Source organism: Euprymna scolopes, chromosome 1 (genome assembly GCF_053919585.1).
Source record: "Euprymna scolopes isolate OS-2025 chromosome 1, ASM5391958v1, whole genome shotgun sequence".
Lineage (NCBI taxonomy): Eukaryota > Metazoa > Mollusca > Cephalopoda > Sepiida > Sepiolidae > Euprymna > Euprymna scolopes.
Window position 1 is genome coordinate 200,204,697 of NC_136482.1, and position 14,874 is coordinate 200,219,570.

At 32.4% G+C, this 14,874-nt stretch overlaps 1 protein-coding gene across 5 annotated transcripts in view; it reads right to left on the minus strand.

The window, feature by feature from the left end:
* LOC145279649 (atlastin-2-like) overlaps positions 1 to 14,874 on the minus strand; it is a 234,906-nt gene that overhangs the window by 47,356 nt on the left and 172,676 nt on the right. For all 5 annotated transcript variants that reach the window (XM_080130901.1, XM_080130892.1, XM_080130883.1 and 2 more), the window contains 3 exons: positions 9,589 to 9,800; positions 3,672 to 3,803; positions 1,177 to 1,281 (listed from right to left, as the gene is read on the minus strand). In XM_080130901.1, coding sequence (XP_079987027.1) covers positions 1,177 to 1,281; positions 3,672 to 3,803; positions 9,589 to 9,786 — 435 coding nt within the window. In that variant the 5' untranslated portion in view covers positions 9,787 to 9,800. The remainder of the gene's footprint in view (positions 1 to 1,176; positions 1,282 to 3,671; positions 3,804 to 9,588; positions 9,801 to 14,874) is intronic.

The following is a 14,874-nucleotide window of genomic DNA, read 5'->3' on the forward strand; positions in this document are numbered from 1 at the left end:
CATAGAAAAGACATTGCTAAGCTTTCTCATTATTTTCATGGAAAGTGCTCAAATAAGCTTCAATCTATGGTGCCCCCCTCAACATTCACGACAAACTCTTGCTATAACGTTGTCAATAAATTACTTTCCTCATGTGTACAGAGAAGTAAGCGGAACTTTTTATTCCTAGACAACCAATTCGCTCACTTAACTAAAAATATTAAAACTCTGAAACATACGAAATAGCTTCTCGACAACACTGCATGACCTTAAATGATAGAATGCTTGCTAGGTTGCAAACAAACTAGAATTGCCCGTTTGTGGAACAGTACCATGAGGCTGCTTTCCAGTTGTCTATAATACTGCTGTTTTCAAGTTTAATATAAACAAATTTTTCTTGAATTGTCCTTAATTTCTATCCAGGTACAACTCATTACTAATACTCTGTGTTACACATTACGTGTCCAACTCTATCCTTATCCTGAAGTGGCCTTCAGGCGTTGATAAAGTGATGACTTATACAAAGGTTGTTTTGAAAATAAAGACTTTTTTAACTCCAAAAAATTGAAGAGATACGAAGATGGGAGTAGTACCATTATAACGAGCAACCTTTTATGCTCAAATTTATTTTTCTACATAGTCACTACCATTCTCAATGCATTTTCGCTAGGAATTCAATGACGCATCTACTTCTGATGCATGTACATAACAGAGGTTGCTTTCTTAGAGTCTCGCACCATCAATATCTGCAGCAGAGAGATGAAACTTTCAGGTGATGAATGCATAAGTTCAATCATCATAATGCAATTTGCAATCCCCTTCGATCCATTTGGAAGAAATAATAGGAGGCATTACTTTTGGAATGTCCATATGAAAAACAATAAGATGGTTTCGTAGGATTGATACAGTCGAAAAAATGGGGAGTGACGACAAAAAAAGTAAATGATAATGTTCATCTAAAAAAAAATAAATAAAAATAAAAAATAAAAAAATAAAAGTTTGAAAATTATAAAATATCAAAAAAATGGATGCAAGAATTTGTCCTAATGACTTTGCAGACAGGCTTAAAATATTCCAATTGGATAAAAACTAGAAAAATGTTAAGTATTAGTTTTACTTAGAAAAGTTTCATTTTCAAATAATTTTACCAAGAAAATCAGCTGAGCAAATCTTACAAACACATGTGTGCGTACCAACCTGGACTGAACTGATCATTGTACTGAGAGCAAATACTGTGGCACAGTCACGCACTGTCGATTGACTATCAAAAGCGCCTTGGGTGTCCATCAATATGACAGCAACCTGGATAAGAAACAAATAATTTTAAAAACAAGAAAAAATAAACTCATAGGAAAAAAAAATCCTTTTCTCTTAAATGTAAGAAAAAGATTTACATATTTAATGCCCATTTATGAAACTACAGCCATATCAAGATGGTAAGTGATGTTATAATTAACCTTTCAGTTTTATATATCATCCACAGACTGTATTACAACTCACCAGTGTGATGAGACTAACACTCACTCCGAGCCAGGAATCAAATCCACAATCATCTAGTGTTCATCTTATGAAATTGATGCCTGCAAATGATATCTTCAAATGTCTTTAAACATTTGACCACTGCTTTCAAAATGCTCCATTTGTTTAACAATGATCTTCATATTACAATAAGACAATTTCATACTATAGATGATTGTATTTATGTAACACACATTGAATATCCGTCCTTGGCACCGACATGGTTAAGATTGTTTTGCTTTTTTGTTTTACTTCAGTCGAAGTTCTCAGAAATCAAGGGGCCCACAACCTGGGGCTAACACTTGAAGTCTATGAGATACATAGATATTTGAATGTTCCATTTAAGTTCTTTATATCTCAGACATTGAGTTAGTAAAGAAATTGAGAACAATTTTCCTCTCCTCAATTAACCATTTTCATACGTTTTGCTCTTTTTTTTTTTTCATTTTTCTTAAACTTTTACTTCTAGGGGATGGGACATCCAACCAGATGTCTGACATTTACCCATATTTTAGTGAGTCCAACCAAGAGATCTTTTCAGGATTCTAGCCGTCCCTTTCAGTGCAATCGTTTGTATTTCACTTGCACTTGGTTCACCGGGTATGCTTGCTATGTACTTTTGCCAGTATCAGACTCCTTATCAGAGATGAAGTATGGTCCAACTAGATTTTAGGTGCATCCGTTCAGGCAGTACCTCCTCACTCAGGGGTTAATTTATTGCCAACTCCTATTATGGAATGTCAATAGGTCTGTTCTTACAAAGAATCAGTGTCCTATTAGGGGCATTGGCTTTCTGCATCATCTAGCCATACGACATTGTTTTGGTTATAAATAAAAATTACTGTTGCAATAATTGATGAAAAAATTTAGTGAGACAACCAATTTAACAAATGGAAATCATCCAATATCCATGAAGAAAAGAACAAATGAAAAATATTCAAGGAAAAATGCCAATTGATCAGAAAAAAAAAAAACATTGTATCAATCTGTCTTTAAACCATGTTCAGCTTTGTATTTTTTAAAATTTTATTTCTATTTGTTTAAAACATTTTTAAAATCTTTTGTAATCAGTATACAGATGTCCAATTTTAAATATTTCTTTTTCCACAATAAAATTAGACTGTTGACAGATAAAGATATATACTGTATTGATAAATTTTTTTTTTTTTTATTATGTTTATGCTGACAATATCAACCCAGTATTGTTCAGGAGATTTTGTCAATTTTGCTGTTTTTACTTTCAAACTGTGCAATAATTTTTTTCTTTTTAAATAGGATTTTGACAGTTAAATTTAATTATGCCATTGTTCGGTCATTAAAGAAACGGGTTATAAAACTAATTTTTAAATCTTGCTAAAATTAGTGGATGCAAATGGCTTCCAAAACTTTCCATCTTATAATAGACAATGTTAATTTTTAAAACCAATGTAAATAGCTTTCTATTCAATATCTAAAATATTTCCAAATTCCTTCCAAATCTTGAAAGGTCAAAATGGTTCATTTTTTGTTTTCTATTTAAAGATTAAAATGGCTAACTTGTTTATGAAGAAACCAAAATGCATTCTGGGAGTTGAATTTTACAATTTTTTTTAATGGAATTTTAAAATACTATATATTATTGGCCTTCTTCCTGTCTGAAGAGACAATGGATACCCTCTGTAAGGGTGCCAGTGCAAGAGAGTTTATAGTGAAACCAGAGTTGAAGTTTAATAACCACACATTCCTTGGACCAGCATTGAGAAAAGCCAGTGGCAAAGCAACAAAAATTCAGGACAACTGGCAACAATATCAAGATATACACGAAAGACTTGTATTATTTCAAAGTTTTTTTCTTCTAGAAGAGACGCACAATCAAGTCTATTTGCATCCAAATGGTGCATTGTTAGTTTACTATGATGGCCTCCATTCCGTCTCGAAAGACAATGGATACTCCCTTTAAGAGTCCTCGCACATAATTAAGAGGGCTGCGCAATCACTAACCACTCTAAGTTGGCACTGCCTGATTTCAGTGGCAAGAAGAAGTCCAAGAAAGCTGGAAATCCAGCTCCTGCTATTCCCAAATGGTCACCCATTAAGTACTGACCAAGTTCAATCAGTGATCTAACAGGAACTAATGTGTCAGCATACTTGTGCCTTATATTATGATGTAAATATGTCATTATATAAAATTGTACCTGGCCATTTGGGGTGGTAACTATAAATGGTTCACTCCATAGTAGAATTCCTGTTGTATCTCTTTCAGAGCCGCCACGCCATGAGAAACCTTCAAGTTGTTGTTCTTCATCAGCTAACCAATCAGTGGGACCCTAAAAAATAAATAAAAATTAAAATGAGAAACTATCAGAAAAAGAGTGGCCATTTTTTTTATATATATATATATATATATATATATATATATATATATATATATATATATATATTTTTTTTTTTTTTTTTTTTTTTGGGGGGGAGGGGGTCCACAACAGGTATTCTTAAAATTGTTTCATTCAGTCAAATGGAAGTTCAAATTTCAGTGCAACTAATTGAAGGACAACAGCTCTCAGATGTAAGGATGCATATATATTGTACCGCCAACTCTTTTCAAGATTTGGTATGTTTTAATTGCAAATCAAATTTATTTTAATGCAGAAGTGTATTATATTAGCATGTCAGGGCAACACCGAAAGCTGTGCTAGTTGATCATTATTCAAACCAGAAAGTTTTGTTAGCTAAAATGTTTTAGAATAAATGTTAGAACAATTTAGTTGACAACTTAGAAATAATGACATGTAAAAACATAAGGTGATCATCTTAGTGATGTATACTAATGATGTCATTTAGAGGGAGAGATGGTCTTTGAGATAAGTGGAAATTAGTCGAGTCGGTCCAAGTCAAGAGAGGGACAGAAACGGTCTTCAGATCATGATGGCTTCGAGTAAAGGGTCAGAAATGGCGATAGAATCAGCATTGCAACTTTCTAAGGGGAGGGGGGAGAGGAATGCTCTAAAAATTTGCCGAAAATAAAACCCAAGACTCATTTCTTGGAAAGAATTTCCATTGCAGCTTTTAATCAAACAAAACCAAAAACAGATCAGATATGTTCCCGATTGGTCAGATGTTGAAACCCCAAATAAGTGTTATTCAGCCTTTTGTGTTGTAAAGGTATTTGTGTGCACAAATAATGTGCACATTTGTGTATATTATTTGTGTCGTCATGAACTGTATTTAAATGTACATACACAAGAAACTTGATTAGCCGATCACATTGCTAGACGATCATAGACGAACACACGTAACACGTATATACACTTATACAATCTGAGCATTACAAAGGTGGAAAACACTCTGGAATAAAAATGTAACCAAAAATAAAACATGAAGCTGTCATTTCTTGGGGAGAATTTCCATTGCAGCATCCTGTGTAACAAGACCAAAAACGGACCAGATATGTTTCCGATTGGTCAAAACCCAAAATAAATTTTATTCCTCCTTTTGTGATGTAAAGGTATTTATGTATATTTTGTCCCGTCATAAACTGTCATTAAATGCACATACACAACGAACTCTAGATAAATGATCACAATGTTGGATGGTCAAACATGTACACACCTATGTAAACAGTCATAGATAACCGACATGTACATACGAACATATATAGACAATCTAACCACTAAACGATACGTGTGTGTGTACACATCCCTACAGCTACACAACAGAAGCACCATACCTACTATAAATGAGTTGAAATGGGGGTTAAGAAGTCTCCAAACAATGTATAGATGAGATTTCATAATCTTTAATTGTATTTTATCAGAACAAGCGTGTTTCAAACTCATTTTCACCAATATATACTTCTTAGTTGGGTTTAAAATTTATTTTGTGATGAACATTAAAGTTGTAAACAGCAAAATGATACGGATTCATTTTCTTTGTGAATTTGGACAGAATTTCAAATGGAACCTTTTCTTTACTTCACAGGGGTAGCATGCTCTTGTTCTGTCAGCCATGATTGGATAGAGGTCTTAAGTAATTTGGAATTGTATTTTTCAGTCGCCCACACTAAGAATTCAACCTTCAAGAGAATATCACTTTTATAATTGATTTTTCCAAGTACTCTAACTACTGCGCCACTAGGGCAGGCCGATTTTGGAACTACAGTGAGGCAATGGTAATGATAGTTGGGGTTTGACATAGAAAAGACCTACATGAAATATTTTTCTCAAAATCGTTATTTTTGCTTGAGGAAATGACTTTAAAAGTTGAAAAATTGAGCGTACTGTTAAGAAAATGATTGGTTGTTTTTGTTTTACAGCATATCAACATTTTTCAGGTTATTTAATACTGAATCTAGTTATTTTGAGAAACGATTTTTAATGGAGTATATATATTTTTTTTTAAGTCAGATTCTATTTAACCCATAGTTGGGACCCTAACAGGTACTACCACTCCGGGTCAGAGTGGACCTGGGAGTAATGGCAATTAAAGAGTGGCTCCACACTCCAAGGCCCGCAAGGTGGGGCCTCACCATCGGATATAGTTTCAGGTCATATTCAGGACCTAAGAAAATGGAATCGTTATTTAGATTTACATTTTTAAATAAAGTGAGGATAATGAATTAATAAAATAAATATTAACTGTAAAGGCAAAATTATGTTTTTTTTTTAATAATAACGACCAAAGCTCGCTTTTTCATTTCAGGAACTTTTTTTTGGTGGAAACATTTTAGATTTCACCGTCACAAACGCTCGTCATTGATATTGAAAATTAACGTTTGTTTATTATTTAATTTGAAAACATTATGATTTAGGCTTAATTATTTCGAAAGGAAAAACGAGAAAGACTTGTTTAAAATATGTATTATTATATTTCAAGTGTCTACAGTGAATTTAAACATTGTTTTATCTTTTTTAATTTGTTTTTCTATTAGGTGGGTGCAAAAATAATGGCATTCTTTGACGTTCAAATGAACATCAAAAACATTTTTGCACCAGCCTAATATTTCACATCAAATTCCATTTGAAATTTTTATTAAAATATGGTAACACTCCAGTTTTATATTAAAAATAGTCCATACAAGTTTATTCTACACGAAACATAACTACGTAAATTTTCAAGTTTTCTACTTAATAAAAAATACTTTGCAGAAAATTAGTATCAAATTTTAATTTTTCTTTTTAGGGAATAATTGTTTTTAAGCAGTGTTTTTCTTCTAGAATTATAGTTTAAAAATCAGATAACCCACAAAGATTAATACAAGTAAATAAGGAAACTCCTTTAAAGGTTTTTCGTTATTTGTGCATCTATGTTAGTGTGCTAAAATAATTGTTATTTAGAAAGCCATTCTTAATATGGGGAAGGAGGTTGTATTGTAACTATTCTGTACTTTCACCTAAAATTTTAATAAACAAAAATATAAAAATTAAATTTAACTTGAAAATACTATTAAAAATAGCATAGTAACAGATGCACAAGAACTGTTTTTTCAAACTCTAAACACTCGTTTAAAATGGCACAGCTACAGCAAGAATAAATCTCTTTATGGATTAATTCAGGTTATCGAAGAAGAAGCTAAAATCTGCTAAAAATGTCTAAACTAAACACTACTATGCATCTGATTTGGTTTGGTCCTCTCTTCAATACATCTAATTCAACTCTACAAAGTTTTTCATTATTTCTTATAACTAGCTCTTATTTTTTTAAATATGAAACTGGAAGATAGCCTAAAACAGTTTCCTTCAGTTATAATCCATTTATTTATTTTACTTTTCAGATTAGAATGTCAGTAAAAGCATAACGTTCAGTTTTAACCCGTGGTTCACAAAATTTGCTGGTCCACCTTGTCATTTGGATGAAACAGCACCCCCAACTTCACGACAAGTTATCCAGTTTTGTTATTTCCTCGAAAACGGTTATCCCACTTAAAAAGTAGTGAGATTTCTAAGTTAATTGCCAAGGAAATAATTAGTATTCGGCAAGCAGTTAATCCACAAATACCCTTGTTAAGGTAACATTATATAGGACAGGTCAATATATTTTGCTATAAGGGGGCCAAACAGATTGATTGCTACAAGAGATTTCCTGTCAAAGTGAAAAGAATGAAGGAACAGCTAGACAGATTGTTTTATATATCTTGTAGCTGTAAACTTTCTGTCTTGAAATGTAATGACTTTGCAGTAAAGTGTAAGACATAAAATTGTGAAACAAGGCACATAATCTGCACTTGTCCTAACAAGGAGGTAAAATTAATTCTATAGATTCACCTGCAGTTACGTTCTTTTGTGGAAAATAAAATAATGTATTTATTATGTAATCTGGCTCTATTATTAAACATGCAAATTTTCCAATTTTCAGGCTTCACTAGTAGAACTGCCATTTAAAGCAATTTTTAAATTAATTGATGGAACAACAAAAAGCCTAACAACATTTACTGGTCCTTTGGGGAAACTTTGTATCAATAATTATCAAGATTTGCCTTAAGTAGAATTCTAAAAAATTAGTGTCCCTCCCGATCATCATTATCTGACAGCAGAAGAAACAAATTTAAGTGTGAAGACCAGAAGCTTTTTTTTGAGTATGCTGTTGGCATTTCTTGGAGAAGTTAACTTAGAAAATTTGGCGCTTGAATCAAGGAAGATGGCTAACATAAGCCACAAGATTAATGTGTTTATGGACTAGAGTTGTCTATCCTCAAACACTATGATAAATTAAACATTTTGGTCAAATTTATCATCCAAGTGTATGCAGTTAGTTGGTTTGAGATCCAAACCTACAATATTTTTTTTTAACCAACAACAGTATATTTTAATGATTCAGAGAACAAAACAGTTAACTGAAATCCAAATTACTGTTTTAAATTGTTCAAAATAGTGCTTTTGCACTACTTCCGGAAAATATATCGATGATAAACTCCGATGGATTGGATGTGAGAGAAGAGGGCATTCAAACGATTTTGTCCATTAGGTAAATAAATATTTATCCATTAAATTTTAGTTTTCTTAATTTACCCAAACAATAGTCTGTTTTTTTTTATTCATATTACATCGCAAAAATATAAAAAAATAAGTGTTTTCAAATAATTGTTTTTTGTTTTTTTTGTGTTATTTTTCCAGAAATAGTGAAAAAAAAAAAAAAAAAAAAAAAATTACTGCTATCAATTTTGCAGCCACATACTGGTCAAATTTGATTGATTTTTCTCAAAAAGTTGTATATGGGCAGAAAGCAAGACAGGCACATTATCACAAAGTCATCGTGCCAGCAAATTAGGCCTTCATTTTCCTCAAAAGGAAATTATAATAGAACTAAATTGTTCTGTATAAGTTTATATTATTGCCTCTAATAAAAAATTAAAATAAATGGTTCTGTAACTTGTATCAAGTTGTTATATAGTGTAATACATCTCCACATGTCTTTTTGAATTGTGAAATTTAAAAGACTTAGTTGCTAATTAGCTTTTTTTACAAGTTTTGTTTAATTAATGCAGTAAAGGTTGAGATATTTTGCTAGTTGTGATTCATAATTAACATTATAATTCATGTATTTATTTTTCTTTCAATGTATTTCATACAAATATATAAATTTTAATTGAATATTTTATAAAAATAGTGAAATTTCAAAGTCAGTGTTGTGAAAAATACAATGAAAATGAAGGATTTTTCAGCATTTTTCTACATGATTTTTAAAATTAAATGCTCAATTTTCTGTTCAAGATGGGAATCTAATTTTTGGTATATTTTTTTATCACATCAAATCCCAACTATCATCACCAGTGCCATGTTGATTTACTGAAAAAAGTTGCAAATCGACCTGCCCTACTGCGCCACAGGTTTTTGCTGACAGAACAAAAGCATGTTACCCCTGTAAAATAAAGGGTTCCGTTTGAAATTCTGTCCAAATTCCCGAGTTCAACAAGATACACCTAAAGAAGGACAGAGGTTACAGCTTCCGAAATGTGAAAATTACACCCAACATGAGAACAATAGTTCAACGAATCCAAATAACCAATCCTCATCTCAAAAATTCAGAAATATCAAAGCTTTTTAATTTAAAAAATTTTTTTACAAATTGTCAGGAAGGGGTTAGGGGTATTTTTTTTTCTTAGCATTATATTCTTACCTTGTGTCTTTGATATCGAAGGAAGAAATCTAGCAAGAAAGATTTTCCTTTACGGAAAGCTCCAGAAACTGATATTACCACCACTTTTTTATCCCGAACTTCTGGCTTTAATAAAACCGACTCCAATGCTTCTTCATCCAAGGTGAACTCATGGTTCTCTGAGGAGACCACAATCTGCACTGGGTGGCCGTCAGACATTGCTGCCCTCTTTTCTGCAATAGAAAGGAAAACATTTTGGAAATGAAAAGATGTCCACCATTGATGGCTGGGGAAAAAAAAAAAAAAAATTTAAAACATCACTAGAACAAGAATAGATTTGACACCACAAAATAGACTTAAAAGTTAGACAGGTTGAATAATGAATAATGACCATAGATTTATTTTGTTGCAGTGTTATGCAAATATGTCTATTCTCTCATTTAAACACAAATACATTTCACAACCTTTTTAAATGTACTTAAACTTTTAACTTAAAAAAAGAAATGTAACTAGTTTTGGAACGTTTAATCAGAATCTGAAATTTTCCAATGTCAAAAACGATTCTTTTTATATATATATATATATATATATATATATATATATATATATATATAATCTGTCACTGATAGTAGTAATGATAAAATATATTTTTATTGATTTTTAAACTACCAGTAAAACTACTCCCACCTTAAAAGGGTGTTTTAACGTTTTAGAAAATATCTGCACATTTAACGTGTTTTTACAATAATCTGGGGGAAAAAAAAAAAAAAAAAAAAAAAAAAAACTATAGTTAAATATTTACATTTATACAGAATCGGTAATCATATCGAATCAGGAAAAACTATTAGAATCATCCCATTACTAGTAAATAGTTAAGATATTTTTTTTTTTTTCATTTGCACTTTTAGCAATGAAAATGTTTCAAACTTGATAGGCTGAAGAAAATGGTATTATTTGAAAGGACTGCAAAAATATTCATAAATATTTTCAAAACTTACTGGTCAAGTTTAAGAAAAAATAGAGAAAAAGTGTGTGTGTATGGGGGAGGGGGTCAGATGACAGAACAAGATGTAAAAGGTATTTCGAAAATGTCTACCAATAAGGTTTTCAGATTGTTGCAAATGATTGGCAGCAGAATTTTGTGATTGCTAAACTCTAAGAAATGTTTTCCTCATTAATTATAATGACAGTGGCAGATACAGATATATCTCCTGCAATATTTTATATAAATTAGATCAGTGATAGAGGGATTTGATTCAAGTCAAAATTTAGGTTACATAATTTGGAAGGCGACGGTAATCAATGATACGGATTGGCAACCTGGGTGTGCCAAGTTCAAATCCAGCTTGTACCACAAAAATACTTCCACTTAATGTTGGCAACCTTCACATGGTGGCCCTCCCGTAAATACTGTTATGGGGTTAAATGGTAATAAATGAAAGGAATACAGGATTTTTAGGAACGAAACACGTATTCGCATATATACAGGCAAAGGGAGTTGAGTAATACCATTCCTCAACAGTTGGGCGTGTGTGCACCCGACCTGCTTGGTCACGTGCCAATCTTAGACTGCTGGGCACCGGTAGTCCATACCAGAAGTGACGTCACCAGATGAAGTGACATCATGAGATAATCCGTTAATCCCATGAAGGGGCGTCTCCAACAAATACCCAATGTTTTTCTAGAAAGAATTTTGACAAAAAAAAAAAAAAAAAATTGGGGAAACCAATGTCAACACTAGAATCTTCCGATTCCTACAGTATAATAATGGTAAGCTTCAATTTCAACGTTAACAAAAACATCTTGTCAATTTTATTAATATATCACTTTGCATAAAATTAAGATTTATAAAATTCAATCCGACGGTGTTGAGAGAAAGTAAGGAATTAAAGATTCTATTTCTGTACATCAGAGTCCGTGAAAGTTGTCTCACATCGCATACAATGTTTGGCATCTTTCAACTTGTCATGATGGATTGATCTAGCAGTCAGTATGGGATGACAGGCCATCGTAAACTTTTGCTGATGACGTAGAGTTGGTTGGAAGCAAAACTCAATTTCGAAACGTCATGAACAACTTTAAAACATCCGACAAATAATACGACATGGAAGTAGGTATAGAAATGAAAAAAAAAAAAAAAAATTAAAAACGCTGGTGAGAAACATATCTTAATTAGAAAGATGAAAATCAGCAGAAAAGAACTATAAAGTAAAACAGTTTAAATAGATGGTGGGGAGGGGGGGGTCATCAAAGAAAAGTATTTCCAGATTGAAATATTTGCCATTAATAAACTTAAAGCCAATTTGAAACGTATTTAAACTTTACCTACTCCACATGATGCACTCTTCATCTTTTATGAATGCTACAAAGGAAAGTGGAAACAAGACGATGCAGGTTACAGTGACCATCGCCTAGTGATATGCAAAATCAACGAAGAATTCATGGGCTGAAGTAAAAATTGACGGTGAATCAACACTATTTGGTCGGAGATTGAACCTAGGGGCTATTTTAATCCAACAGGGTATAACTTCTGATCATTTTTTTTTAATTTTACTTTTTTTTTTTTTATATATACATTGTTAGTGGTTGAAGTTCTTACATACCATGGTGAGAACCTATAGTTGTCTTTGGCTTCACCAAACCCTAAATCTAGGTACAGATTGAATTATTAAAACCAGTTGTACTGACAGGTTGATGTCAAGGGGTTATGAACAGATTGACCCCAAAATTGAACCATGTACCATTTTTGTGAGAATTGGAAAATTTCACAATGAACATAAATGCACCTGTTCGATTGGGATTGATCAATGTTTGGGAACTGGAGATGAGGTAGAATTCTGATAGAAGGAATTTTGCCCACCCCATCCCACTTCCTTGGTATAAAGGGCATGACACTTCCAAAAGTCACCAAAAGAGAGCAGAGGATAGAACAAGACACTGACGAAAGAACAAGCAAGAGGCTTGAAATGTCTATTGGAGACCTTCTCCCTGAGAAACACCCAACACTTCAGAATATTTCAGCCGAATAACTAACCCCCATCAAAATCGAATTGTGATTGTATACGAAAGAACATTTACTTTTGCTACGATATTTTTGTTTAAAAAAAAAAAAAAAAAAAAAAAAAAAAAAAAAAAAAAAAAACAGGAAGTGAAGCTGGCAGCCCAACTAGCAAATTAGATGTGAGGGCACGAACATTACCGCACACAAACATTAGTCTTACCATATTGTTTTTCTCCCCCTCCTACCTAATAGTGATAGCGACTACTGCTATGAATAGCAATTGTTAGCACGCTGACATCAGAGAGAAAAAAAAAAAAGACAACGTACAGATTGTGTGTGTGATTACCATTTCATAAGTAGATTTTTTTTTAAATCCCAAAAATATACTTGCATTGCATATATTAATCACTTGTGTCAATGTGATTCTTTTGTTTTTTGGAATGTTTGAAAAGTTTATTCTACAGAGTCAAACCGAACTGACCGACCAAGTGAAGGTTAATCCACTCTTGCATAGTACTGACAAGCTTTCACTTAGTATTGCCCGGGTTGTGAACAATGAGTCTTATTAAGACTTATCAACTCTAGTCGGTGGCTAAGAACATTATAACTGAGTTTAACCTCTGACAGCCTAACACTAACAGTAGAAGTCGTGACTTGGGTTTATATTACAATTAGAGTTTACAACAACAAGTAACACGAGAGTCACCATAAGCTTCTGTTGACCACAGTGAAGAGAAAGAAGTTGGAATAGTATAGCAACATTACAGATGAGCAACCAAAAGATGTGTACAGATAAAAAGGGTCAAGGAAGTGTATTGAGAAGTTGCTAAAACATAAATGACCCACAACAACAGGTGAAGATGCTAACACATCCATAATGACAGCATCATTTACGATCATGGCAGGTTATGAAAGTCAGCAGTATCACAGAAAATAATGGCTTAGAATTTCAAACTTAAAAATCACTAAAAATTCACCTCAGAAATAACAAGCCTCTTAAAACCACTTAGCAGTGTCCATCTAAATAAGGTTGCGGACTAAAAGGGTTAAAGGTTCAACTCATAGACTTTAATATTCAATTCAGACTCATTTTAAATGCTTCCAATATTCAGACTCTTCATTGGGTTTTTTTTTTTCAAAGACTAAAAAAATCTGATTCTTAGTATTCTTTTAAATTAGATTCAAATTCCTTCGAGGACTAAAAATATCTGGTAGTTGTTTCCATGGTGCAGTGGATAGAGATGCAGAATATCTACGATTCCAGGTCAGCATTGTCTAGAGGTAGCAGTCAGAGGATTAGTTGACCAAACCGTGGTGAGATCACAATTATTGAAGGCAGTAATTGCTGTGGATGTAGTTGGAGGATTTGACATTCCTATCCCGTCACGGTTAACTTGATGAAGGCCAGATGAATAATTGGTCAAAATGTGAAAACTAGAAGATGAGGATAATAGTCCAAATAATTTTTTTAAAAATAAAAAAAATCTGATTCTTAGTATTCTTTTTAATCAGATTCAAATTCCTTTGAAAATCTGATTTTGCAACTTCGTTTATGAAAGCAAGACGATTTTGCAGTTCCAAATATTCAAAATGATGAGCAATAATTTTAGCCTTTTTCTTGAACACTTTATTAAACCAACAATGATAATTGAGTGCAAGTAGAGTGCGAGCCTTCCATACCATAATATCTTCAGATTTTATCCTGTTAAATTTTGGATACAAATAATATTTTCCAAACATTGTACCAGTCATGAACACATTAACGAGAGAGAGAGTGCTCAAAGTAAGTGATATTTTTAGCATTTAAACAGATTCTTCTATCAAGGTTTTACAGGAATCTACAAAAAAATCAATTTCAATTTAAACACTCACATTTCTATTAGCATAGCAATCAGTGGTTGAGAAGGTTTCTTGTAATTATTAAAGGAAATAAGCTTAGTCTTAGTAGTATTTAATGTTACCAACCAGTTATGGCCTCATCCCAATACAGACTAGGTCTTCCTCTAGAGTTTCAGCCATTTTCTTAGATACGTGTTCATTCATTTTACCCTTGTGTCCTAGAGCTTGGTGTCATCAGCAAATATTCCCATCTCAGAGACTATGTTATTAGGGAGGTCATTTATGAATATCTGCAAATCCGGTCCAAAATAGTAACCCATCACAACTACATGACCTTGTGTCTTGTTTTGAGTAAAATGTTCAGAAACAAAAATACAAAAAATACAAACCCTAAAATACTTTCCATCAAAATCACTAGTTCTACTTAATTATTTGTAATAATAGCATTATCTTTTTTATCTAAAAGA